This window comes from Eutrigla gurnardus (assembly GCF_963514095.1).
Source record: "Eutrigla gurnardus genome assembly, chromosome: 19".
In the NCBI taxonomy this organism is placed as follows: domain Eukaryota; kingdom Metazoa; phylum Chordata; class Actinopteri; order Perciformes; family Triglidae; genus Eutrigla; species Eutrigla gurnardus.
Genome location: NC_139930.1, coordinates 4,391,201 through 4,418,997, shown reverse-complemented (window position 1 = coordinate 4,418,997; position 27,797 = coordinate 4,391,201). Strand labels below are relative to the sequence as shown.

At 42.2% G+C, this 27,797-nt stretch overlaps 2 protein-coding genes across 2 annotated transcripts in view; one reads left to right on the top strand and one right to left on the bottom strand.

Moving 5' to 3' along the window:
• Positions 1-27,797, top strand: part of LOC311029323 (uncharacterized protein) — a 482,663-nt gene that overhangs the window by 296,615 nt on the left and 158,251 nt on the right. The gene's annotated exons all lie outside the window — the stretch shown is intronic.
• dcc (DCC netrin 1 receptor) overlaps positions 1-27,797 on the bottom strand; it is a gene marked incomplete at its 5' end in the record, with an annotated part of 283,130 nt that overhangs the window by 128,499 nt on the left and 126,834 nt on the right. Inside the window, one exon of the mRNA XM_084035956.1 lies at positions 6,045-6,204. Coding sequence (XP_083892082.1) covers positions 6,045-6,204 — 160 coding nt within the window. The remainder of the gene's footprint in view (positions 1-6,044; positions 6,205-27,797) is intronic.

The following is a 27,797-nucleotide window of genomic DNA, read 5'->3' as shown; positions in this document are numbered from 1 at the left end:
TGTAACATTAGATAATCTGCGTCGTAATCGGATGTAATCTGTGTGATCCAGTGATGGCAGCTAATCCTCAGATTACAGCACCTCTGCAGACTCTCAGTCGACCCATCAGCGAATCACTGACGAGGCAGCTGCAAACATGAGCAGCATGAATACATGCAGCGGCTTTAATATTTAAAGAAAACAGGCAAAAATCTATTTGCAACGATTTTCATATGAAATAAAGGAAGCACGTTGTTATAAAACTTTATCCTGGTAGAATTGTGTTGCACTTTGATGAGAACTGATAAAAACATTGAACATTCTTGATTTGATCCAGTGAGAATCACAAAAAGAACATCAAACACATTTTTTTTTTTTTACTTCTTTGATTTCCAGAGAACGGAAGAGGAAAACTGCAATTTAATAACAGTGTAGAAACAATTATGTTCCAAGGCTGCTTCCAATCCCCGCCTCCTGCTGCCGATGCTTGATCCGTCTGCTTTCCAGGCAAGGTGCAGTTCATCTCCACTGAGCATAATCTCTTAGCGATAGCCCAGGAATATGAGCTGTGTTCAAAATCACCACTTTATCTTTTTACATTACACACGGCGGCTGCCGTTGCTAAGTAAGTACTGTTGTATGCAGGATGCATTCAATCAGCACGTACTTCATCATCATGACATGACACCTTGAGATTGGAGCCTCTTGCTCATTTATCCACTGTGCAAAGGATTGTGGGTCTGATTAGCCAGAGAAGCATGCTGCCTTGGACGGTGCAAAAAGACAACCAGATGTGGAAGGACATCCTGGTACTTTCATACACTGGATTTGACATAATGTGTAATGGGATGTACGGGTGGTGTCCAAAATCACTCACTATGCTGGGAGTTCTACAAAGAGGACTATGTAGAGGACTATATAAAAGACTATAGAGAACTAGGTGACTATGTAGAGGACTATGTGGAGGACTATAGAGGACTAGAGGACTATATAAAAGACTATATAGCGGACTGTGTAGAGGACTAAGGAGAGGACTATATCGTGGACTATGTAGAGGACTGTAGATAACCATGTGGAGGAAGATGTAGAGGGCTATATAGAGGACTATATAGATTACTATGTAGAGGGCTATATAGAGGACTATGTAAAGGACTTTGTAGAGGACGATGAAGAGGACTGTGTACAGGACTTAATAGGGGACTATGTAGACGTGAGCAGGACTTGTAGCATTTATTCAACGTTGGCCTGAACAGAACACACAAAGGTATAATATACAGAAACCCTTGCTGATATTTTACCTCTTAATCCATGCACCAATCCCTTTGAAGACCCATTTACACAAATCTGTTTGGTAAGGAAATGGACTATTTTAGAACAACAGACCCTTGCAATGAATTTGGAGAAGAGGATTTTTAGGATCTATTACACTGTTGGACTGTCAGCAGGGAGTCTTTTAAGGTTTCATTTCTATGCAAGGGACTTCTTTTTAAAGAATGACCTACATTCCTTAAATGCTCATATTCATCTCACTACCAGCAGTTAGACTGTTCTACACACAGTGTAAGCTTTTCTAATTGAGCTTTGGGTTACCAGGTTTGAGCTCTCTCCAACAGTAGAAAAAAGGCCAACTCTTGGGTTGTCATCTTAATGAAATATTTAATTACCTCTTGAGATATAAAGTAAAGGAATGGATGTTATTAGGTGTTTGTTTTTTGTTTTGTTTTTTTGCACCAAAAAAAAAAAAAAAAAAAAACCTGATAATCTGCAGAACACACAATTTAACACACCTCACTACAGAATATAACAAGCCATTGATTAACCTTGCACAATCCTGCTGTAATACTGTTATTCAGCAAACAACTTGCAACACGTGAAAGGGTATTTAGACATGATCTTCAGGAAAATATGACAAGAGGTTACTACAAGGTTACTTGCAGGATCATTTGTGTTTATTTGTGTCACCCGGGCTGGACGCGCTGGAGAGGAGGGGGAGCTTTACTCCCTGTAGACACAGACAATGTTCCATCAAACATTGCTGGAATAACCACTATTGCTGCTTTGTCCATGTTGCCAGGAAACCAAACGCCGTCCTGTTTGAGTTCATAACGTCATCCAGAGGTGCTCGATGAATTTAATTCAGCCGTATTCACTGTGAATAGCTAGCAAAAACATCTGCTGGTTTACTACAAATCAATCAATTTTGTTGTGATTTAATTGCAATAAAGGGATAGAAAAAGATGCCAAAATAACTGCATAATGACAACAATTTGAAAAAAGGTCTGCCTGCAAGACACCGAGCAAATCACTTTTAAAATGCTTGTTTTCTGAATGGAGTCTGGATTGATGGGTGTGAAGTCGAAATATGTAATTTCATTTTCCTGATGCTACCTTTAGTAGGTGTCCAGATTTCCGTGTCTGGACCAACGCGGTGGACAGACACAATCAGCAGCATCAGAGAGCTGGAAGCTGAGAGAAGATACAAGTGTGTGGAGTTCTCTGGGTTCATGAATCCATATTTTTCTCCGAGCTGCCGAGTGAAACAGCAGAGAGGCCGAGCTGGATGTCAAGTTAACCAGCAGGTCCGTGTCTGTCACAGCGTGAATCCTCTTTGTCCTTCAAAGGCCACAGTCTGAGGTCATTCAGCCTGCTCGAAAAAAGAAATCATCCTCAGAGGGAGGCGTTTCTTCGTCAGCTTCCTTTTTTATGATTCCCTCTCATCTTCCTCATGCAAGAAGAGTCTCCACCTCTCTCTTCTGTTTCCATTGTCAACTGTAGCGTCAACAAGTCGATCCTCTAATTCATCTGTTGTCATCAATGAATTCCTCTCAATTCAACAAACATTATATTCTCCCATAATGTGAAATATTTCCTGTCTGTGTTCTCTCTTAGTGACACCTCCCGCCGTCAGATGTCTGCATAGAAATCATAGCGAAAGATGTAGAGGAGAAAGTCATCTCATTGTTGTCTGTCTCGATGGCAAGTGCAGATTCAGCAAAATGGGATATATAGGCTACGAAAAAATGAGGCTGATGTCTAGGCTACAGCGAGTGACCATTTGTCTATTTGGAAGCTGGAGCCAATGAAATATTTTTTAATAATAATAATAATGGATTGGATTTGTATGGCCCTTTTCAAGACACTCAAAGCACTCTGACTGGGTTCCAGGTTCCATTCATTCACACACAGTCATACTGGTGGTGGTAAACTACGATAGTAGCCACAGCTGCCCTGGGGCAGACTGACGGGAGCGTGGCTGCCATTCTGCGCCTACGGCCCCTCCGACCACCACCTCAAACATACAGCAGTCATACACATTCACACGAGGCAAGTGAAGTGTCTTGCCCAAGGACACAACGACCATTGCACAGTGACAAGGGCGGGGATCGAACCGCCGACCCTCCAACATGGCCAACCCGCTGAGCCACAGTTGTAATATCTTTGTTAATGCCTTAACTTTCCTTCTAGCACTATAATCAACTGTGACTGAATTCCTACAAATATAATGATGTTCCCATGAGCCTCTCCGTTTATTGCTAATTTGCAAATATTAGCATTCAAATAAGCCAAACTGAAATGGTTAACAGGGTAAACATTATTATTATCATAGATTCCATTAGATTTTTCCCCAAATTCTATGTTTTCTGCTTTCATTTTTCTGAATTTTGTGTTTTTCCGATTCAAGCACATTTTATCATCAGAAAAGTCCTCCCTTTTGTAAATTAGGTGCTTTGAATTTAGCTGTTAGTGTGAAATTTATACATTTTTTAATGACTTACCCGTGACCCCTCCCCCAAGTTTCACCTCACCACGTCTTGCACTGGCTGTAGCATTTGGGGCTTCTTTTTGTTGGTACACTCCAGAACGATTGCTAAGTGAAACGCAGGGCTGAAGTCATGCTGTGTGAACAACAGGAGACCTCTCAGAGGATGTCCTCACACTTGTTAAAAAGGTTAGAATAGATTTGCACAGGCAGAGGACCAACTGCTGAGCCATTCTGGAGTCACCCTAGCTGGCCCGAGCGACTGCAGCATGGTTAATGTGGGGGACAGACAGGTTACGGAACACGTTAATTGTCCCAGAACGCAAACTCTGGTTTCCTGCAAGTAAAGTCAGATTTGTTACTGGCCCATCATCATCATTCTGACCTCCACAACGTTACTTTCTGACACATAGGACACCCAACTGGCTGCATTGGTATTAGATAGTTTAGGGCAGATACAGACCTAATTGGGACGCTGGTGAGGACAGAGGTGAGACAAGCTCAGACCCACCGCCAGAAACCCTCAGAGTCTTTGTCTGCTGAGATCCACAGACCTTGAGGCTGTACCAAACAGCTGGTCCAGCTTCACCCACGCAAGTATGTTAAGTAAGTATTTCACTATCAGACCGTAGGAGGCAAACACCTGGACAGCGCCTCTATATGTCTTCTCATTTTACTGCTAACTGGGACCAGATTGCCAAAATCTGATGTGTTTTTTTATGAACTATATCAGAGTTGTTTCCGTATGTTGTCATGTAGCTGTTGCCATGTGTGACGTCCCTTTTTGTAATTGGGCAAACATTCACAAGTGAGAAACGGAGAAAATCTATCTCGGGGCAGAGGAAACACAAGCGTTTGTTTTTTTTATATCATAGGATTAAAATCCATTAAATTTCAAGTTGCATAAAACATATTTCTTTTTTCTTTTCACAAAAGCATGTAGAGACAAGGAAAAGTACCAAACGGTGGCATCTCTGTGTACGCTACCATATTCTAGAAACATTAAGCCATCTGTTAGGACACGTAGGGAGTGAAACTCATCGTTTTGTCCATTTAGTGTTTTCTGCTTCCCTTCTTTTTCCATTTTCCTGATCTAAAAGAAAATCCTCCTCACTCGCCCTTGCCCTCTCCGCCATCTCCCCTTCCCCTAGAATCTTTCATTGTTTTCTCTTCTTCCCTCCTCTCGTTTTCTGCGAGTTACTATGATGAAAAATCCCTGTATTTTGCTCCAAGTCATTAGAACTGACAAAACCTCTGCTTCTGTTCCGTCTGCGAGTCATTAGGACTGACAGAGTCTCTCTGTTGTATCGTTTCATGGTGAAACTTCAGTGGCTGTTTTGTCCGGCGTGCCGTACGCAGCCCTGGAGCTGCAGGCCGGTCGGTCCCCACGGGAACGAGGCTTAAAGCCTTCAGCTGGGGCCCCTGACTGTCAGAGGTTAGCGTTTACCATCAGCGGGGGACTCGCCAGTATGTCACCCACAGCTTTTACGACGATGTGTTCAGAGCTGCTGTGTGCAGGAGAGCTGTGATTAAGGGAAGAAGTGTTGCCTTTAACATTCTCACAGTGCGTCTTTGTGGATGTCAAAGTCAAAGACGTGGAGATTCCTAGTTCAGGAAGCTTAAAGCCTAAACCATGCTAGCTGGTGTGGCTCTATAGAGAGGCCGAGTGGTCGCCCATGGGACCTTGTTTCAGAAAAAAGGTCAAGAAGGTCTCAGTTTATCACAGGTTCTGATGTCTTTTATCACAACAACTCTTTTTATTGTCAGGAAGAGAAAGAAGGAGCGAGATCTGTTAGTATGAGCAACGTTACCTCCTGGTACTGAACACCCAGGCTTCGTATTCGTATGTTTTTTCAGGTTTGACAGAATTCAACTTTCTTGCTGTGAGAAATGACAAATTTACAATTGACAAATAGCATATGAGGCGGTTTTCAATGGAACATAGACTACCATGCAATATGGTACACAAATGCATGGCCCCCTCAGAATTAATGTGAATAGTAGCCTTATAGAGTTAATTTGTTCCAAAGTTTGTGTTTTTTGGTAGATAAAAAACGGTCTGTGGTGAACATAAGTTGTAGAGATTTTAACGTTGTTTTAATTACATAAAATGAGTCAAAGTCAGAAGCTAACAAGTGGCTTCTTGAGACTACTAAACGTCATTATGCGTAGTCCACCTTCGTAGCATTGTTGTGTAAAACCAGAATCATACATCTTGGCTTGCCACAGAGTTAATGATCGAAAATCCAATGGAAAATCCCATTTCCTTTTTGACGTGGCGACAAAGAATAAATGTCCATCTTACCTCTCCACTCCATCCTGGGAGTAATAAATGCCATAGGTCTGCACAGCTCCTCCGGTCTCCTCCGGGGGGCGCCAGCTGAGTCGAACAAATCGGCTGGACACTAGGACAGGGACCAGGTCGCGGGGGGCAGAGGGGAGGGCAACGCCTGGGCTGGGGGACACTGGTGGGGGATCAGAGGAGGAGGAGTAAGTCAAGGGGGTGCCAGAAGGAGCAGGCGGGGGGCGAGGAGAAGGAGGAGGTGTGTGGGCGGGTCTATACTGAGTGGACGTGGCCTCTGTTAACAGTTTATCCAAGGGTAGGGGGGGAGGGGGGGTGCGGAGAAGGGAGGAAGCAGGGAGGTGGAGATGGAGTTGGAGGGGAGGTGCAGGGAGCCAAACAAATGAAAAGCAAAAGGAGTAAATGACAGATGAGATGCAGATAAGGAACGGAAAAAAATTGGAAGAGACAAGAAGGAAGAAAAGGAGGAAGAAGAGTGGTAAAGAAGATCACAGGCTAGAAGAAAAAGCGGCAGAGCATCTGAAGACTTTAGTCATCAATCAACAGGAATCAGTCGTGTCAACGTAAAGCCTGCTGCCTGCTCACATTAATCCACTGATCATCTAATGAATGGCCTTTGCTGGACTCATTCAAACATTTCAATATATGTGCTTCAAAATGTGGAGTTGGTTCATTTGAGATGTTGATGTACAGGGTTTTGGATTAACTACTCATACAGTGGGATTATGTACACTCATTTAAAAAGTCATGAATGTGAGCAGTTCCTCAACACCTTAAGACAAAAAAACATTTTCCTAAATGTATGCACATTATTTGCAGTAGTTGAAACACTGATGAATGAAATGAAAAGCAAAATGAAACATGACGATCTCTTGATCTCTAATCTTGATTCGCTGGTTATTTCATAGTTTTATTGTTGATCGCCTTCCTTATTCACCATCATGTCAGGGATTTCTTGATCAATCTGCGCTTTTCATTTCTTGATCAAGAATGCATTTCAGTTCCTATATTACAACAAATAAACAAACTTAAACTTTTGAAGGCATCAAGTCTACTCGACAGAGCTGCCTGCCTTGACTAGAAAGTCTTGTGATTGACACACAAATGGACCAATCGACCAGTTGTCGGATGGCGTTAATGCTCCCGTTTCAACTGGTTTATTTTCCTGCAGGTTATTTTAAACCCACACTAAGTAGTTCTTTGCTTCCTTCTCTGTCTGGTTATTCCTATCTGCCCTTTTCTCCATCCACAGAGCCCTTTAACAACTGTCAAGCCTTGACACATGTGATTGACAGTGCATAGAACCAATCAGAGTGGAACTATAATGAGCCTCATGAAACATTCAGAAAAGTCCAACAGCCAGAAAAGTGTAGACCCATAGAAATAAAATAGAAGTAGAACGGACATTGAATTGTTTTTAGTACAAAAGAAAATGGTGATAATTGTTGGTTGTTACGCCATCAGGCCGTAACATGTCGGTGGTGTCACGGCTCGCCAGCAGAACGGCATTGTGACAGCGACTGGGCCCGATTGATTACATTTCAAATGTCCAGAAGAACATACATTTGGTGGAAAAAAGGCCTGTGTGTGTGTGTTTGTGTGTTTGTGTGTGTGTGATCAGTCGTTCTGGCTACTAATTATACTTAGATAGAGAACAGTTCCCAAGGCAGAGCAACAGCAATGACCGATGTAACACACACTCTCTCTCTCTCTCTCACACACACACACACACACACACACACTCACACATAAACAAGGTGTGTTTTCATGACTTTGGGGGACATTACAGTGACATATATTTCCTGGAGACTTATCCTACCAGAACCACCAAAACCAAATATTCACCCTAAAGTGTAACAGAGTCCCAACTGAAAAGTGATGGTGTCCTCATCACTCCTCCCTTTATCTCCATCATCAGCTCAGAGAAATCCATAGATTGTATACAAGAAATGGATGTAGTCATGGTGACGTCACCCATTGCCTTGTGGACTATGGTTTTGTAAGGCTGGAGTTCAGCATTTTGGTCGTCGCCATCTGGGATTTTGTGCAAACTAGCAAAGGAAGTGACCATATTTGGAGTGTGAAAGAGCAACAGTGGATCTGATGAACCTGTGCGGCAGAGCGACACCCAGAGTAGCAACCTTACTGGCTTCTAGTGTGAAGCTGATAACAAAGTTAGCTTCATAATTCATGGTCAAAGTCATCTTAGTAGCTAACTGATTTGATTTGAAATGGACTATAATTTAACATCATGCTGGATTGAAGAAGACTTGAAACCAGAGATTAAGACCATAAACTCATGTTTACTGAGGTAAAACATCATGTGACAAGAACGGTCATTTGACATATTTTTCCAAGTTCAAGGCACTTCCGAATTGGCTTCCCTTTTCACAAATCCAATTTCTCCCCGGGGTCAAAGGTCATGAGTCTTAATGCTTGTGACATGTCTGTACATGTCAATAAAGCTTGAATGAATGAACACACACATTTCACACTGTAGGATGTGAGAAGGAGAAAGAAGAGTAAATAAAGAAAAAACAAGAGGATGAAGGAAAGTAACTGAAGATGAAGGAAGAGTGATGAGAAGGAGGAGAGGGAGGAATGAAGAGGGACAAAAATAAATGAAGAGGAGGACATACAGGAAGAAATGAAGGAAGAGAAAGATGAATGAGGAGAAAGGAAAAGAAAAAGATACAGAAGAGACGAAGGGAAATAATGGAGGGAGGAGAACGTCGAAGGAATAGAAGGGTAGATGGAAATGGATGGGGGGGGTAACACACCTCCTCACGTCTCTGTGAGATGAGACTTCGGGGTGTGAAGGGCGGATTCGTTCCTGCTCGGTGACCCGGCCGAAAAGTCGAGCCGGTGCTGAGCAGTAAAGCGTCACTTTCTGCCGAAAATAGACGGGTAGGCTAAATAATAGAGTCACACACCATAGAAGAAGAGCTGGAAAACAATCTGGGAAAGTGCTGAAAATAACACTGCGGACCAATGATACCTGTGCACGCACACACGCACGCACACACACACACACATACAAACAAACAAACAAACACGCAGTCTGTGTTTTTCAACACTGTCCATTTTCTACAAGCTGTTCTGCATATATATTGTTTCTGCTGCCTGAATGATCTTTAGGGGAGTTTGATTTCAGCTCTGAGATTTCTACGAGAAATGTGATATTTTTGTGTGCGTAATGTGTGTTATCTAAAAAAAATGAACTAGGAATTATAACGGATACTGAAATGGAGAAGACCGAGGTACATTACTGCTTGACATTGAATCCGTCTCTTAGCTGATCTACCTGAGTGCTGCCGACTTTACTCTGGTTCCCACATTCAAGGAACGTAAAGCGCCAGCCAACCAACGTAAATATTACCACAACATAGTTAGGCTATTAGGCAAAAAAATTCCAAAACAACATTGTCATATTTCACAGCCATTTATCTGCTGCAGCTGTCTGCTAACCATGCTGTTGTGACTGTCAGGAGCTACTGCTGTTGCTAACTACTACTGCTTAACATTTACACCTAGGCTACTCCTTCCTGACTGATAATCTGCTGCCAACTACTGGTGGTGTCTGCTATAGTGCTGCTAATTGCTATTGCTGCTGCTAACTGCTCTGACTGTAGCTAACGACTGTCAACTTCTGTTGCTGCTGCTCTACACTGATATCTGCTAAGGCTGCTGCTAACTGATATGAACTAGTTGCCGCCACTGCTAACGGCTTCTGCCTCATGCTGCTAACTGCTAACTGCTAACCGCTGTTCTAAGCGGTTGCCATTGTTGGAGACAGCCGCACCTCCATCGGCTAGTGCTCGGCTGCTGATATCTGCTAATGCCGCTGCAAACTGATACTGATCGTTAATTGCTGCTAACTGCTACCTTTGTGGCTAATTGATGCTGCTGCTAATTACTGCTGCTTCTCGCTGCTAACAGACAGATAGATAGCAGGGGCTCATTAGTTCCTGTTGTGAAACGGGTGCGGCTCTCACTGCAAGGGCTTGAATACACCATTACATTTAGTGCTCATGCAGATTAAGGGGCGCTTCTGATATAACAGATACAGACTAAATCTTCTCTCTCCGTATCATTTTCAATATTCTCCATATCTCCCCATTTCACTCTCTCTCTCTCTCTCTCTCTCTCTCTCTCTTTTTTTAACCTCTATTTATGCAGAAGAAGACCGCTGAGCTTGTTCACTCGCTTTAGCTTCACTCTGCTTCACATTCACACTGCCTCTCCCTCTCTTTCTCTCTCTCAATTTCAGGGCTCATTTCAGCCACCTGCCGTTAAAAAGACGTCTGTACTGCACACACACACACACACACACACACACACACACACACACACACACACACACACACTGTCTGCCCTCTAGTTTTAAATTCCTCTAAAATGGATATTTATTCCTGTAAATCTCCACCACTGGCTGTGAGTGAGTAAAATCTCAAACATCTACTGTGTGAATGAGTGTGTATAGCTGCTGTTTGACCGAACGGACCTGAAGACAGAACAATGTTGAATAAAGGCACGTAGGCACAGAGAAAAACAATCACATACTGGAGAGATCGAATTGAATGCACAACTGTAATCACCTGGCATTTTGACATTTGGGTTTTATATATTTTCTCTTTGTTTCAGACCAAGATCAACATTGAATGCATCTACTGACATGTGTGTGTGTATAGAGGCCTGATATGTCTTACTGCTCTGTGCCATAGAGCACTAATGTTGTCCAGAAATGTTTAAAACACATCAATGAGCCACACTACTTCAACACCATGAAAACACACACACTGTAGTTTGTTTGACTCAATCCCACAGCCATCGTCCTGCTGCTATGAATACAGAGCATTACAATGTGTATTAATCTGCTGCTGAAAATAGTCCCCAACAAAGGCCATACGTCCTCCTGTTTGAATGACAATTTCTAAAAACTGCAGCTCCCAGATGTTTCAGGAAATGATTCAGCCTTTTTTGAACAATAATCCAAAACATCTGTGAGGCTTTGTTAAACGGATAGGCATATTCTGTAGAAACGAATGGGCTTAGGACAGTTGGGTAAAAAAGGTATTGTATGAAGAGACGGACTCACCAAGCAGCAACCTCCAATTGTGAAAAGTCAATGCTTACAGTTTTTCTCAATTGTTTACACACACTGGTACTTGAGACACAATGACCACAACATGTAACTCATGCACCAACCCCCTGAACTAACTCTGCTAAACTACAAGCACAATTCCTGCTTTATACTCAAATTGCAGTTTTAAAACACACTTTTTTCAAAACACTACACACAATTCTCTGCATTTGGCACAATTTTCATGAAGAAAATCTCTTGTTTTCACAAGGAACACACTGCCATTCAAAATTCTAAAGTTAATTTCCCTACTATGCACACTGACTCATCACATGGGAAAACACCTGCAACACAGTTTTACAATTTGCAATCAGAGCATTAGCATAAAAGTGCAACAGGTGAGCTCTTCTGTTTTGGAGCAATGGATGCTAACATTGGTAACAGAGGCAGAGCCAGAGGAGTGAGAGTACGAGGAGGAGCCTAGCATGGATTTGCCATGCTAGGCGATATTTCCCCCGCTGCTTGGCCTTCGCTTGCATTGCCTGTGATGTGGATGAGGTGCTGTGGCCAGACCGAAACAGAAGAGAGGATGCGGGATAGTTGTTGTTTTTTTAACTGTATACAGTAAATTCTTCTGGTTTTGTATGTAGACCACTGTATATGCAACTTTGTGTTGGTTGGGATGAAAACTGTATACATTACAGTATTCTTGTGGGAAAAATAAAATATATAAAAACAATATTCTAAAATATTTTACAACACATTTATGTGTACTGTCTGTAGTGAGTGTAACACTGAACAAAAAAAGGCCAAAGTCATTATGGTAAATGGAGAAGAAGTGTTCATCGTGTTTTACATTGAGCACAACAGTGTTCAACTGGTTCTTATAAATGTCTATTCATATGATGTTTTGTGTGTGTCATTTGAAAACAAAATACCATTTTGAGAAGAAATAACATTGTTTTGAATGTAAAGTTTGATTTTGCAGGAGAATTGAGGGGTTTTGCCCATTGTGTGTGTGTTTTTTGATTTGTGTGTAGAGTTCTGAGAGTATGAGGCATGCTTTCAGAAAATGTGTGTAAACAATTGAGAAAAACTGTAAGTGTCTTTAACTTGCATTCTTTCTAATGACCATCAGGGGGCGACTCCTCTGGTTGCAAAAATAATTTGAATTGTCTATGAGAACTACTTCTCACTTGATTTATTATGTCAGTAAACACTGTAAACATTAGTTTAGAGTCAAATAGACCATAAAGCAGAGGAGGTAGACAGGTTGCTACCACAGATTTGTCCGTGTTTTCTCTTAAAACTTTAATTATTTCAAAGTGTGTTTTCAGTTCATGAACGTTAATTTATGAATCTTGGTTGCCTGAAAACCTTAGTCCTCAAACCAATGGCTGTCGTCAAGGTGACCACATCCAAAGTATATGGGACTAACATCGTTGTTTTAGGTATGTGCTAGTCTTAAAATGCAACAGATTGCGATTCTGGCCAAAATTAGCCCTGTAAACAGTATCAAATTATAACAATCCAGCTAACAATCTATGTTATCATTACCATGAGTTTAACACATCTGCCTATTTCTGAGTGTTGGGAAGGCCAGCACTTTCACTGCTTAAATCAATCAAAGGATGTTCCCTATCTTGTATCATGCCAGCTAATAAGCTGCAAAATCACGCATTTGAACATTTCTATTTCAGGAACATCAAGACCCAACATTCTTTTTCTTATTGAATGGAGCTAGGCTTTTATATCTCTGTAAAGACTGTCTTGAGATGAAACTGATGATGTCCATCTTCTCTGACTGGGGAAGTCAGAAACATTAACCTGGATGTCAGGCTCTTCCTTTACTGTAGCGGAGGCATTGTGAGGTATATGGTGTTTGTATGCGTGAAAGCACTTTGTGTGTCTGCTAATGACAGTGTGTGCAGCTTGCAGTAATTCACTGTGAAAGCTGGGAGTGTGTATACACATTAACTAAACCTGACAGCAGTGTGTGCTGTCGGCTGCACTCCCACTGGGAGAACTGTGTGTGTCTGTTTTCAGTAATAGCCCTGCAGTAATTCCAGGTGTTTTTCTATCATATGATGTGGCGTTATGTATGGAGCACTGATGCTTTTACTCTGAAAGCAGGAAACACGGGTCACACCCCGAACTTTGAGACCCTTATCAGGGCCGAAACACCAACAAACACCGAGGTGACTCTAGAGAGCTGACCTGTAATGATAATCAGGGGCTGTGGGTAATAATCCAGGCTCTGAGAGGAGACCAACTAACGCCGCAATTCACCTCAATACACACCGGTGTTGTTAACACTGGCTCGTTTCCTCTTACTAATCACACCTGTGCTGACGACATAACTCAGCACTAGGTTTGGGCATCGTTTGGATTTTACCGATTCCGATCCCGATTCCGATCCTCTGTTTCGATTCCTGTTCTAAACAATTCTCGATTCCGATTCTTTGAGGTGCAGGTCAACAGGTCCAGTGTTGCCACAGTTACTTTGAAAAGTAGTACTCTTGACTTCACTTAACTTAAATAATTGTTTGCATATTGTAATGGCAGTAACATGATGAATGAACATTTTATGAATATTGAACCGACATTAGAGCAGCAAGGATTGGTTTTATGAAACAAATGAGCACAGTCCTAAAGTATGAGCGGCGTGATGACGAAGGGAGGGGGCGGGGCCAGCAAGCAGCGAGACATTTCTCCACTAAACACTCAAGAGAGACTCCGCTCGCATCTCAGCACAGACTGAGTTGGCAGCTCCGTGAAATCGAGAACTGTCTTGTTTATTCACACGCTGCGCCTTTTCACCGTCACCGGGCGGGACCGGCTCTTTTAATGTGGTTGTGCCATGCTGTGACTCTAAATGTTTTTTCAAGTTTGACGTTGTATTCTTGAAAGTAGACAACACTTTGTTGTTAACACAGAGTGTACAACGAACCTTTATGTTGCCATCTTTTGCTGAGATGAAGTCGAAATAATGCTTGTATTTCCAGCTGGAAAATGCGTATCTCTCCCCCTCCATTGTTTACGTTTCTGCCGGTAAAGCCGACTACACGCGACCGTCCGTGAAGGTGTCGGCTAACATACGTCACTCCCGAGACGCACGAAGAAAGCAGATCTTTTTTTTACTGACAAAAATAGTAACGCACCGTGTATTTGGATAAGTAACTTTAATCTGACTACTGGTTTGGCAATAGTAGCGCGTTAGACTACTCGTTACTGATCGTTCTATCGCGGAGTCTCCGCACGCCGGGCGGAGTAATACAAACAAACTAGTGCGGACGTTTAAGAACCGAAAAAAAGGATCGCAATTCCAACAGCTTCTTAACGGTTCCGGAACCGGAGGTTAGGAACCGGTTCCTATTTGGAACCGGATCTCGATGCCCAACCCTACTCAGCACACATCCAACATGCCAGTCCAAATGGCCGTTTCAAGACCAAATGTTGTGTATAGTTAAACATAGAAATGGTCTCCGAACAAAAAAAGGTTGCAAAAGTTTTGTTTTCCTACTATTTCAGCTTGTGACAGCAAGAGAATATTCATCTTCGAGGCACAGACACCCAGACTGGGAAGGATGCTGCCAGTGATCCTAACCGTTTGCTTCAAAATTTACTCGGCATAAACATTTTGTAAGCATATTAACAGAACCTCCATTGAACGTTATTACATCACAGTAGCTTCTGTTCTACACACGGTGAGTTAAAAATAGACCCTCATTTCAGATTATTAAAATGCAATACCTTTCGGATACGAGTAATTTGTGCTATTGTTATCATTTTTCACAAACTAATAATAAGTCACTAAAACAATTTTGAGGAAGTCATTTGATGAGCTGATCATAGTGAGAAGTTTGGATCACGCTGCTCTATGTACAGTATCATGGTCCTGGATCAGGGCTCAGCAGTGTCCATCATGGGTTGCATTCAGGGTCCAACACAAGCAGCCCAATCTCATTGATCGATCATTGGAAAAGATGTGGTCGAAGTGTAGACTGACTATTTACGTAAGCCGACCTAAGAGGGACTAATAGTGGGATCAAAACTGCAATATTTTTGCCTTTCAATATGGTCATGGTGTCAGATCATGTAACCAGCTTGGAGGCTAACCCGACCCGCAGATCTAGAGGTCATTTCAACCTCATCACCATGTAAAGAGTAGCAGTGCAGATGTGCTGCTGTGAAAAAAAAAGCTTTTGCTGCCTGCCGTCCCGGAGTGAAAACAGACTCATCCAGCTTTATCTCACTTCTTTCATGATTTTGCCTCAGACTGTGCATATCTCGGCTTGCTACGAGATGTGAAGCCGCCTCGTCTTATTTCAATGACTTTTACTACAAATTTGACTGACGGGATAAGATAAAAAAAATTAAACGTAGCGGGGTGTTTGAGTTCTCGGATGACTTGATCAAAGTTTTACAGGAAAGTTACATTTGTCTGGTGGCAGAAACTTTATATTCTGCTTTGGATTTTGAGAAAAAACGCAATGCATCATGTAGTGTGTAGTGCTTTGTGGTTTCCTGGTTAAATTACAGTGACACTGGAGTGGTGACATGGGCGGGGATGAGATGATATTTTAGCCCAGATTGTGATAGAAATCACTTACAAGAATTTGATCATAGGGAATTTACATTATCAGGAAATATCATCATAAAATATCGTCACAAGTGACTTGAATAGCTCACTATCGTGGCAGAGAAGTGAAAGATAGAGCCTGACGAACCGTACAAAAATAAATAAATTTTATTTATATATCCTTTCTTAATGCAGGGAGACCGTAAAATGTATGATTGTGTTATTTAAGATTATTTCATTGTTTTCCGTTTAAAAATGTGTCTTACCTGTGACACCACAAAAATATGTTTTTCTTTTTTGTGATACCAGCACGTTTAAGTCTGTTTTTTGAGTTTTAAGCATATTTTCATGATTTTCAGGAAATATTTTGACTCACTATTATTTTGGCGGGATAATCGTGACATGAAAGGTTTGTGGGATTTGGGGGAAAAAATGCTTTATTTGCAACATCATTGAATAAATGCATTTATTTCTTTATCAAAAAGCATGTAATGGAGCTGGAGCTGCTATGATCCAGGAAATATCCACAGCCGAGGACACCTTTACCAAATATTTTCTGTAATCGACTGAATTTTTTAACATTGACGGAACAATCTGAAGGCCGTCCATATATTTGAGGTGCTGTGAGGCCTTGGAGCATGTCAGTGACCACTACGGGTCACATGGTGGCGCCACAGCGAATCCTGCTGGATTTCTTCTCAGTGAAGTGAGTATTTTGCAGAATCAGGAAAAGCCACAGTTGGAGAGTCTGGTAATTCCAGTCTCAGGTGTGGCGGCAGTGTGCAGGGTCAGTCTTCGGAACGAAATAACATCAGCCACCAAGAGTCATCTCAGGCAAATACAGAGAAAAAAATCTTTCATCTGCGTCGTGTGTTCATTTTTTATCCATGCACTTATGAATGCATAATCTATAAGCTTGTTCTGTGTATTGATTATTTAAGAAACCACAAACACAAAACAAATGAATGCTCTCTCACTCACACATAAAGGGAGGTCTGCACCTGAATTATAAGACTATAAGCTTTATTTGAAAACCTCAATAGAAGCTTTGGATGTAAAAAAAAACTACGTGGTGAGTATTATTGGGGGGAAAACATCACGGTTTGGCTTCAAAATGACAGCTGTCAGGGAATAATCCACTGACTTTTACAAAGGAGCACAAACTGCACTCGTCCAGGAATTATCCACTACCTTGTAGTAAACGAGTGCAGCCTGGAGGTGTCCAGACATTATCCACTGTCCTGGATAATGAGTGCATGATGCAGAGGCCTCGGAATGATCGACTGACCTGCAGTCATCTAGGGATAACCGGCATTATAGTTTTTTACGATCGCTAAAAAAATTGCAATACATTGAACAATGTTCCTACTTAACGCACCAACACACCTACCACACACAATTGGCAAAACGGTTCATTTCATGCTCAAATTCACACATGTAAACTAAACTCCAACACTTACTACAAACAACAATAATACACTAACACAATCGATATAAACACTGTCATGTTCTTTTCCAACAGGAACATTCAGTCAATCATACCATGTTTTGCAATGCGGTTTCTTTTGAAGCCTGTCTATATTGTTCTTTTGTCTGGTTAGGTAAATGCATGCATTTTGTTTCTTTTGCTATAGAAATTCAATACAAAAAATGAATGAATCATCTCAGAGTAGCGATATAGAACGTACGTTTATGAAAACAAAAGACAGAATTGCTGCATTAAAGGCTTATTTGCAACGGGACATTACTGCAAAATAACATGGTACTCTTCTTCCTCTCCCTTGTCCTGGTACTCTTCTCCCTCTCCCTTGTCCTGGTACACGTCTCTTCTCTCTTGTCCTGGTCCTCATCTTCCTATCCCTTGTCCCGTCTTGTCTCCCTCCACCTTGTCCTGGTACTTGACTTCCTTGTCCTGGTACTCGTCTTCCTCTCCCTTGTCCTGGTACTCGTCTTCGTCTCCCTTGTCCTTGTCCTGGTACTCGTCTTCCTCTCCCTTGTCCTGATACTCGTCTCCCTCTCCCTTGTCCTGGTACTCGTCTCTTCTTGATTGTCCTGGTACTCATCTTCCTCTCCCTTGTCCTCGTCTTGTTTCCCTCCACCTTGTCCTGGTACTTGTCTTCCTTGTCCTGGTACTCGTCTTCCTCTCCCTTGTCCTTGTCCTGCTACTCATCTCTTCTCCCTTGTCCTGATACTCATCTTTCTCTCCCTTGTCCTGATACTCATCTTTCTCTCCCTTGTCCTGATACTCATCTTTCTCTCCCTTGTCCTGGCTCTCGTCTCCCTTGTCCTCATCTTGTCTTCCTCCACCTTGTCCTGGTACTCGTCTTCCTTGTCCTTGTACTCGTCTTCCTCTCCCTTGTCCTGGTACTTGTCTTCCTCCCCCTTGTCCTGGTACTCGTCTTCCCCCTCTTGTCCTGGTACTCGTCTTCCTTGTCCTGGTACTCGTCTTCCTCTCCCTTGTCCTCGTATTGTCTTCCTCTCCTTGTGCTGGTACTCTCCTTCCTCTTCCATGATCCTCGTACTCGTCTTCCTCTCCCTGTCCTGGTACTCATCTTCCTCTCTCTTGTCCTGGTACTCGTCCTGGTACTCGTCTTCCTCTCCCTCTAGCAGGCATTTTTCCTACTTTCTTTGTGTTGCTCTATATTGTTCCTTTCCCACACAAGATCAGCCCAAAAGGTTCCTCTTCTACTGGATCCCATGTGGTCATGTGATTGAAACACCTGAGTGTGTTTCCTAGATGGGATTCTCTGTGATTGATCTATTTGCATAACGCAATCAGCTGTTTCTCAGTAGCAATAAAAAAAATACATGCGATATATTTGTGTTTCAATCTACAACAGCTTTTCACTTTTCAGCTTTATTTTCATTGTGCAGCGTACAAGTACGAAATGCCGTCTAACCAGAAGTGCAAAAAGCAGAAAGCAAAATGTAAAACACAACAACAACATATAGACAGGCTTTGAGTCTGTTTATACTGTTGTTGAACATGATGCTATCTGTTCTACCATACTGTGTTAAAGCATTTGTAGATGTGGCAGTTACATCCATTGTTTTGGTTGAGCTTGAGTGTAAAAGAAGTTCAAGCATTTTAAATTTGTGTTAACTGTATGCGTTTTGTGTCAAAGCAACAACAAATGTGTTAATTGTTTAGCTTACACAAACGAGGGCTGTGATGGATGGACCTCCCTTGCTACACGGAGCAGCTGAACTGTGTTGAATTCCTTCTGTTTCGTAAACATGGTAAAGGCTGATCCTGGAGTTGTAAGTTTCACACACAAGCTGACTACACTGATGTTAAACACAGAGATATCGTTCTTCTCCATTCACATTTCTTGCAGTTCGGCTTTCTTTGAACAGCAGGATTCATTCAATATTTCAAGAGGACACACTGACACACAAGCATGGTTTCACACACACACACACACACACACACACACACACACACACACACACACACACACACACACACACACACACACTTCATCTTTCTTCCTCTTCCTGCTGAGTGATGATGAAGGGGCTGATGGGAAGGTGTTTCATCACAAAGGGGGATCAATGTTGGAAGTGACAACAGAGACACACACACACACACATACACACACACAGTAGGGTGACACATTTAGGCGTAGGCGGTGAGGTACAAACCTCCAACCTCTAACCAATCGATAGGCAGGGGTGAACACACGCACACACACACACACACATACAGGCTATATGGCTGACCTTCCACTTTCTCCAATCGATAGAGGCCGACGTCGCAGAAACGGCTATAAGAGAGAAGATGAATATTTTCCTCTCGTCCTCCAGCTCTCCCTCTCTTCTTCTTTGTGGGTTTTTATGCAGAGCGAGATTTTAACCGTTGAGGAAGATTGATCTAATGAGAGGTGAGGAATCAAACTAACGCAGGGAACCGAACCGACCTGTCAAAAAATTGTTTGTCATTCTGAGGGGTGCAGATATGCTTTTAATGTGAAAGTGTTGCGTTTCGATGGCAGCAGCTTCACAGCAATCAAAAGCACTACAAACAGGGCAACTAGGATTATTAATTATGAATCCATAGATGTGATGACACACGGGACTCGTTTCAAAGATGCATTTAAACGTAACACGACTGAAATGGTTGAGCACTGGACACTTGTGTTTCGCTATTGCTGACATTTTTTGTTCCAAAACTGCCAAAAACCCAAAAGAAAAGAAACAATATATTACCAAAATAACAAAAGCAGACAATATTAATATTTCAAAGGTTAAATGATACAATAAAAGCTGCCCACTGTATTCACGATTGATTCCAGTGGGTCGTGTTAGCCGTCTTCAAAGTGACCAGTAGAATCATAAAGTAAGAAGGCGACATGCAGGCTGACAGTTAAGTCAGTAGAAGGCAGGATTAGCATTAGCAGCTGATGCAACGCATGGAGATACAGCCGCGTGGTCATTGGCCCGACGCTTCAAACCATGACGATGCGGCTTCTGTCTCAAGACTTCAAACTTCAGAATAAACTTCCAACGTAGGTTAACAAAACGACTTGGTCATGTTTGTGGTTTGGGTTCAAATAAGTATTTTTGCAATGTTAAATATGGAAGCTTGTTATGTAACTTCTGCCTGTGGCATTCATTTCACATGACATGAACGGCGGTTTAGACCCATTCATCCCCCCCGAACTGATCAAGCTGTGTGCTGTTCTGTTCTTATGGGACAAAGTGACCCAGAAGCTGAGGTTAACAAAACCCATTCAACAGCATGCTGGTGAGAAAGGATCTCCTCATGGGAATCCATTCTCATCTCATGATAGTCAACAGCATTTTGTATTGTGACAGAAGATATATATATATATATATATCTTCTCTCTCTCCATATCAAATAGGTGTTATCGAGCTGAATTTCATTAAATCCGTCCTCTCCAGCTACTTTGAAGACGTGTCTGAACATCGCCGGGTCGCCACTCGCTGTGGATAGAAATGACACTCAGCAGACGGATCGCTGCCGTGTTTAGATTTATTTGGTTATTTTGGAGACGAGGGGGAGGCAGTCAGACAGGCACCCGTCTGTCACTAAAACACTGTTTGTCAGGAGGAAGAGGGACATGAAGATGAGCGGAAAGACGCGGAGGACAAGGGCGAGGGAGAATGAGGAGATGAGAGAGAGGAGAGGTAGGAGGAGGAAGGAATACAGAACATTAAGACAGTGAAGAAGATGGGAGGCAGAGAGAGAGGAAGAGAAATATGAGGGGAAAATAATGAGGAGGAGGAGAAAGTGGGAGAACAGTTTTGTGGAAGAACATGAACACCATCCATGCACGAGGCATGGGACGATATGATTATTATTTATTTTTTTTTGTATCTTGGCCAAAATAATTTGTGATTCATGACATTATCCTGATAATCATCAAAATATGCTGGAATTGCAAAATGGCAGTAAAACACTGCAATCACTTCCCCTGGCAAGCAAAGATGTATTTCAATGAAAATCAAGCAAATAATCTTAAATAAGGTGCTCATTAAGGGCCTTCATGATTAAAGGATAATAACATGTTTTTAAATAGCATTGTTGCTATATGATAATTCCTGCATATTTTGAATCCGGCTCCGTTTTTCACATCTCTACCATGAAATAAAGCTAGACATCTTTTTCAAGTCACTCCATATTTACAACAATCCCAAAAATCAACTTATTGTGAGTGATTTTTTTAATCCACAACAGTCCCTTCCCTAGCAGGCACTGATCTGAAGTATTCATGGGTTTTTGTTTATATAAGTCTACAAAATAATTGACATTCATATGTACTACTCTGATCAATATGAAGAGAATGATCACATAAGTGCTTTAGTATAGCATTTTGTTCCAGGCCACAACTTTATTTCTAGTTTATTAGTCAGCACTCGGCAGCAGCCAGCTGGGCGCTAACAGCCACTGATACACTACCTGCTACTGAGTTAGTTGTTAGCTGGTGAACATGGAGCATTTAGCAGCTAAAGAAACAGATCGTTTCCTCAGGAATTGGTGGAGACCAAAAACAGAGCTAAAAGTTTTCCATTCACAAGGAGGCCAAAACACTAAAAACACATTCAACAGTTTCCAGTCTGCCTGTGAAAAATTTAAAGTCCCAGTTGGCAACATTTTTTTGATCATATTCACTGAAGCCGACACTACGCTCCAATAGAACAACATAAATCATCTGGTTTTAGAAAAAAAAGCGCGCCTCTACGTGCACGTATAGCCTATTGTTTGTTTTGCAAAGATCCAACAGCGCCCAGATCATCCTGTCCAATCAGCACGCAGGACTGTGTTCGTGCACACACAGAGCCCCTCCCCCCTCGGGTCATACCACTATCACAGGGGGGAGGCGGAGGGAAGTAGCAACAAGCTTCCAATTCCTCAGTTAAAAACCGAAACGAGGAGGTCCAATACAACAATGGAAAAGAAAACACCGGTGGAAAAGAAGGAAAAAAGAAAAATGGCAATGGTGCCCGTGATAAAACCAGAGTCAAAATCGGACCCGCGTTTCAAAGGTGGCGTGATCTAAGGGATTTCAAAGGGCACGAAGTCGAGGGGAAGGAGCTCGGTGGTCGTGGGGGAGGAGCGTGAGAGTTGTAAACATTCAAAATCTGAGTGCCCTCCATCCGCCGGATTGCCGACTGGGACTTTTATTTATATACAACATATAAGTACATTACCGTTGGGTGTAATGTGTTTTCCGGGACAGAAAGTTGGGTTGGGTTTGAAGCATCCTTTCCATCCACCCTGTGATCCAAACAGCTGTTCATGTCTACTACTCGCCCACACAACACAAATACTGTGATGTGAGTTTTGCCGTAATCACACACCAAGCAGGAGAATGTCTTACAAATATTTAGGCTGCACATTTTTTATTTTTGGTTTCCTACCTACATCCTGAAGTTGTTATGCCTTTATGTTTCATGTTTTATGTGACAGAATTATAAAATACTCAATAAATTCACATTAAATGTGAAAGTCAAAGCTGTGACGGGTAAAGAGTGAGGTGGTGTTTTTTATATTCTCAGTGTGTTTGTTGGTAAAAACAAAAGATGCATTCAGATGGTCAGAACTCTCTCTCTCTCTCACACACAACACATACACACACACACATACACACACACACACACACACACACACACACACACACACACACCGTCATCATCATCATCATCATCTTTTCCTTACAGGATAGAGAATGTGAGGAGAGGAGGCTACTGTCACCATGGCAACAGACAGAGACCCCCACACTCCCACACTCCTGTTAGAGAGTAGAGTGGGGGTAAAGTGTGTGTGTGTGTGTGTAGAGAGAGAGAGAGAGCGGAGGTGACGGAGTAAAGCATTTCTCTGTGTGCAAGAGATAAGGTGTGTGTGTGTGTGTGTGTGTGTGTGTGCGTGTGTGCGTGCGTGCGTGCGTGTGTGTGCGTGCGTGCGTGTGTGTGTGTGTGTGTGTGTGTGTTGGTGTGTGTGGAATACAAATCTGTCATGGCTGACACACTTCCTCCTCTCTCTCTCTTACTCTCCCTGCCCTTCGCTTGACCCTCCCGTTGCTTCCTCTCTCTCCCTCTCTCTCCATCCATCCATATCCTCCTTCTATCATTCCCATTGAATTGTGATGGGTGGTTTAATTTTATCCTCACTCTTTTTTTATGATTATAATTATCTGTTCTTCATCCTCCTCCCCTCTTTTTTTTGCCTCTCTTTCTCCATCCATCCAATTCTCCCCCTTCCTCTTCCTCTTCCTCTTCTCGATGATCTGGGATAACTATCTCTCTCTCTTTTCTCTCTCTCTCTCTCTTTCTGCAGACGTCACCTTCCATTTGAACAGAAGAAGAAAGCACAGTTTAAAAAAAAAGGAAATTCTTAATTTAACAGTAAAGGGGTAAATGAGAGACAATACATAAAAATGTGTTAATCATATTCATTCGTTTTATACGATTTCATCATATTCCTCAATGAGTTGGATGTAGCTGTAGTTTAGCCAATATTTATACATTTTGACAAATTGGCACGATTAAAAGTATGCCAGCTTATTCATTAGCGGTTCAGTTTGGGATTTACCCTTGGATGAACAGACAACTACTACTTTTATTCCATATGGAGAAAAAAACTGATGATTCTCAGGCGAGTTGTGGAGTCATCAGGAGCGTCTTTGTTCCAAACTTAATACCAAATTCTTAGGTTGAGTAAAAATATTCATGGTTCAGCTTCAAACCATTATGAAATTGAAACAAAACAAAAAACCCAACAGGATATACTGATGTTCAGGCAACAAAAGTATTTGGTTGAATAGAGACACAAACAACAGTCTCCTGGGTGAAAGTCCTGTGTTTTATGACGTAGCCACTCTGACCTCCCTAAACACACTTCCACAGACGTGTGATACGTCCAGAACAAATGCAATGAAAACTACATTTCCACTCGAAACCTAATCCACAATGCAGATTTGGTGTGTGGTGATGTAACTGTAAGGAGACCTTCTACATAGACAACATTATATGAGAGCCACTATTAAAACATGGATGCAGTGTCTTCTCAAAATACATTTCCAATGTAGCTTCACCCAGTTTTCTGGTTTACTTGAGCAGCAAAAGTATTTGGTTAGTTTAAGGAAAACTTTGTGGTTTGGGTTGAATTGCGTACGCTTGTTTACGTAACATATCAGCACTTTTTTTCCCCAAAACTCGACAAGATAAGCATTCAAATAAGCCGAGTCAACACTGACTTGGTTTCACATGGACGGTCACGTGACCATCAACACTGACGCAACTCATATCACCAACAACTGTCAACGTTTACTCTGAGAGACAGTAACAGCGGCCTCCGGGGTGAAAGTCCTGTGTTTGTTTGATCCATCAAGCCTCACTTTGACTTCTAATTATTTCTACAGTGTGTTCCTCTGACGTGTAATAATGGCACAGACGGGTTTACTCGCTTTGGACGTGAGACTGGATGGAATGTTACAGAGCTATGGCAAAAGAGCTGGGTTTGCTGTTTTTTTTTTTTTTTTCTCATAAATGTTCTCATTTAATTGTTAATGAATTATTATTATTTCCGCTGCCTCAGGGCTTGTGTCCACATAGTGTCTGTTCCTGGCACAAAAGCATCTGCAGGGTGCCAGGCAGCGAGTCATCCCAGCGTTTCATTAAAAAAGCCCTCTCAATGCTTTTTTAATAATATTTCTACGAGCCGGAGGATCATTGCTTCATACTTCCTATGATGAGGAGTTTATCAGCGCTCCATCGGACAGCCGTGAGAAAACTCGCCACCAACATTGAGCGTCCGTCCGGCCACTAATGGGCTTCCTGTCTTTGATATGATGCTGTCTGTCCGACAGAACGCCGAAACAAGCGTCTCCGTTTTCTACAACAAGGTCAACAGCACTTTTCTGAAAAGTTCAGAGATTTTCAACAAGGACGCTCGGAGCAGTCACACAAAACAGACGGAACAGTCGGATCTCTCCTTTGAGAACTTCTGAAAAAAGGCAGAGGCCTTAACAACACTGTGAGAGAAGGAAAACGAGAGTTGAAAAGATCAGTGGAAAACAATAGTCAAAACTAGTACAAAGTCTTCCTAAGAAAATGTACTTCATGTATTACTTACCAACAGAAAATAACATTTTGAGAGAAATGTAATATGACCTTTTATTTTCAATTCAACCTGATAAAGGAAACAATGGAACTGAATGTGTCTGGCAAGTTGTAAAATGTTGATATAGCAAACATCTCGTCATCACCACTCACGGCTCTCAGGAGAGACGGTGGTGATGGTGAAGCATGATAAAACCCCCTATTTCATCATCAAAAGCAGGTCATCCAAAGCCAGCAGACGCTGGTGAAAATGAGAACGTGGAGGCGGAGAGATGACAACAATAAGCGGACCACCTGTGACCATTTTTACCCCCAGAATTCCATTCCCAGCAATAAACAGCAACGGTGTCAAGTAACTCTGGCAAGAAGACATCTCTGGTGCCTCCTTCTGTTTCTCACAATAAAACCTTCCTTTATCCTTTGATGCATTCATTTGCTGATGCTTTATGATGTTTGGCACGCTGCCATACTAATGGAAAGCATGATAACTCATTGAATTCATTCCACACATGAAACGATTGAAGTATGGAAGAGTAAAACACCTTAGTCCAACGAAAACAACTTCACATTGAACCAGGACTAGTTACTAGTGAAAGAGGGAGAAAGGAAGGAAGGAAAAATAAATAAAATACAAAAAAGGACAGACTGAAGGAGGCGGGAAATAATGAAAGAAAACAGGCAACAACTGACGTCAAGGACATACGGAATCAGATCAAGGGAGCAAGGAAACAAACACAAGGAAGGATTCTTAATAGTTGAAGCTGAAGTAAATATTCAATATGTTTTTATAATTTATGTTTTTCTCTCATTGTGTTGTGCTGAATGAATCTGACTGAAAGAAAGACAAAAAGATGAAAGGAGCAGAGGGATGTGATGGAGGCCTGATGGAGGGATAACGCTCAAAGTGAGATGGCGAGAGAGAACTGAAGCAGGACAAACAGATAGTCGGGACGTTCAATCAGTTTAAATCCTGATCCAGCTTTCAGATCAGATCCAAACCAGGATTTAACTAACACCGCACTGCAGCGGGGGCAAACCAGAGGACTGAGGAGACTGTAAAACAGAGAGAGAGTGAGATGGGGCTAATGTCTCTCGTTCATGTATGATTAATAATAAGCAGCGACACCATCAACCAACAATCATTTCTTTCACACCAGACGAGACGCTGATTTAGTCAAACTGAACATGAAATGATTGGTTCAGATCTTCTTCAACTTACCGAGGAACTTTTAACTGCTCCTGAAACTGTCTCACTTTAATGCCTCTACGTGATCTACATGCGGAGAGAGAAGATAGACTACTCCTATATGCTTTATTCTTGATGCTTGTCATCGGTGCCACCGGGTCCACTTCCAGCCAAATCATACAGGATCACCAGGAAAAGACCAGCCCACGAAGGACAGACCAGGATCTGACTTCACTGCCACCTTCCACCTGCAGCTGGAGATCTGGCCGGAGGCGGGTCCACGCCCGCCAGCATCCTGGGAGCCAACCATGACTCCACGCTGCTGGACGTATTACTGGGCCCGCTGGAGGAAAGGGAGGCACGGGAGAACCAGAACCAGGACCACACTGGGGATGACTGTTAGACCCCTGCTGCATTAAATGTGAGGTTTTCTAAAGGGAGTCTGGTGCTCTGAAACACTACTGGTTTCATCCACAGCGAGCGCCAACATTATAGTTTTTTCCGATTGCTAAACAATAGGTTTTTTTTTCTTCCAATTGGACCCAAAGGCAGGAGGGAGAGGAAGGATATGGTCAGATGAGCAGGACTATTGTTGACAACCATGTCAACACTAGCATTAGTCAACTACTACAGACAAAATATATCTATTGAAGCAAACTGCTGATTCCCGTTTGTTCTTGTTTACCTAAAAAACTGGTTTTGGTATATGGTTAGAAAATAAACAATTCCATGTGAAAGAATTTGGTGAAATCACTGAAATGATTCAAACTGTAAAGATGAAAAGTGTCAAACTTGTGTGTTGGTGTGTGATGTTAGTGTTTTTCCTCTCAGTGTCTTCTGAGTGACAGTGTGTCGTCGCCATGACGATTCTTGAAGTGTTCGGCTGCACTGAGCCTAATGTCACTGTCCTGCCTATGAGGTTTTTTCTCATCATCTTTTAAAGTGACGGTAACCGTTGCTTGGAGCGGTCATCTCAACGTCTGTCAAACTGATTGAAGAGATATAAAAGGATATGTATGTTCTTGTTACTTGTTAAATTGCCCACAATAACCTGTTGACTCTGTGTGGTAGAGAGTTGTCACCAACTCTACAGCTCAAAAGCATTAGCAGCTAGGGAGCTAAAAGAGAGGGACACCTGGGTTTACTGAGCAATGCTGATTTATCTTTATTCTAATGGGCTGGCTGTGTTGGTGAGTGGGAAGCCAGTGAGGGATTAGGTTACCTGAAACAAGAACAGAATGACAAACAACCAGATGTCCGTCCTAGTGAGCATCATCACCTGCATGTGTTCTGCCTTAATGAAACCACTCAGCTATAGTG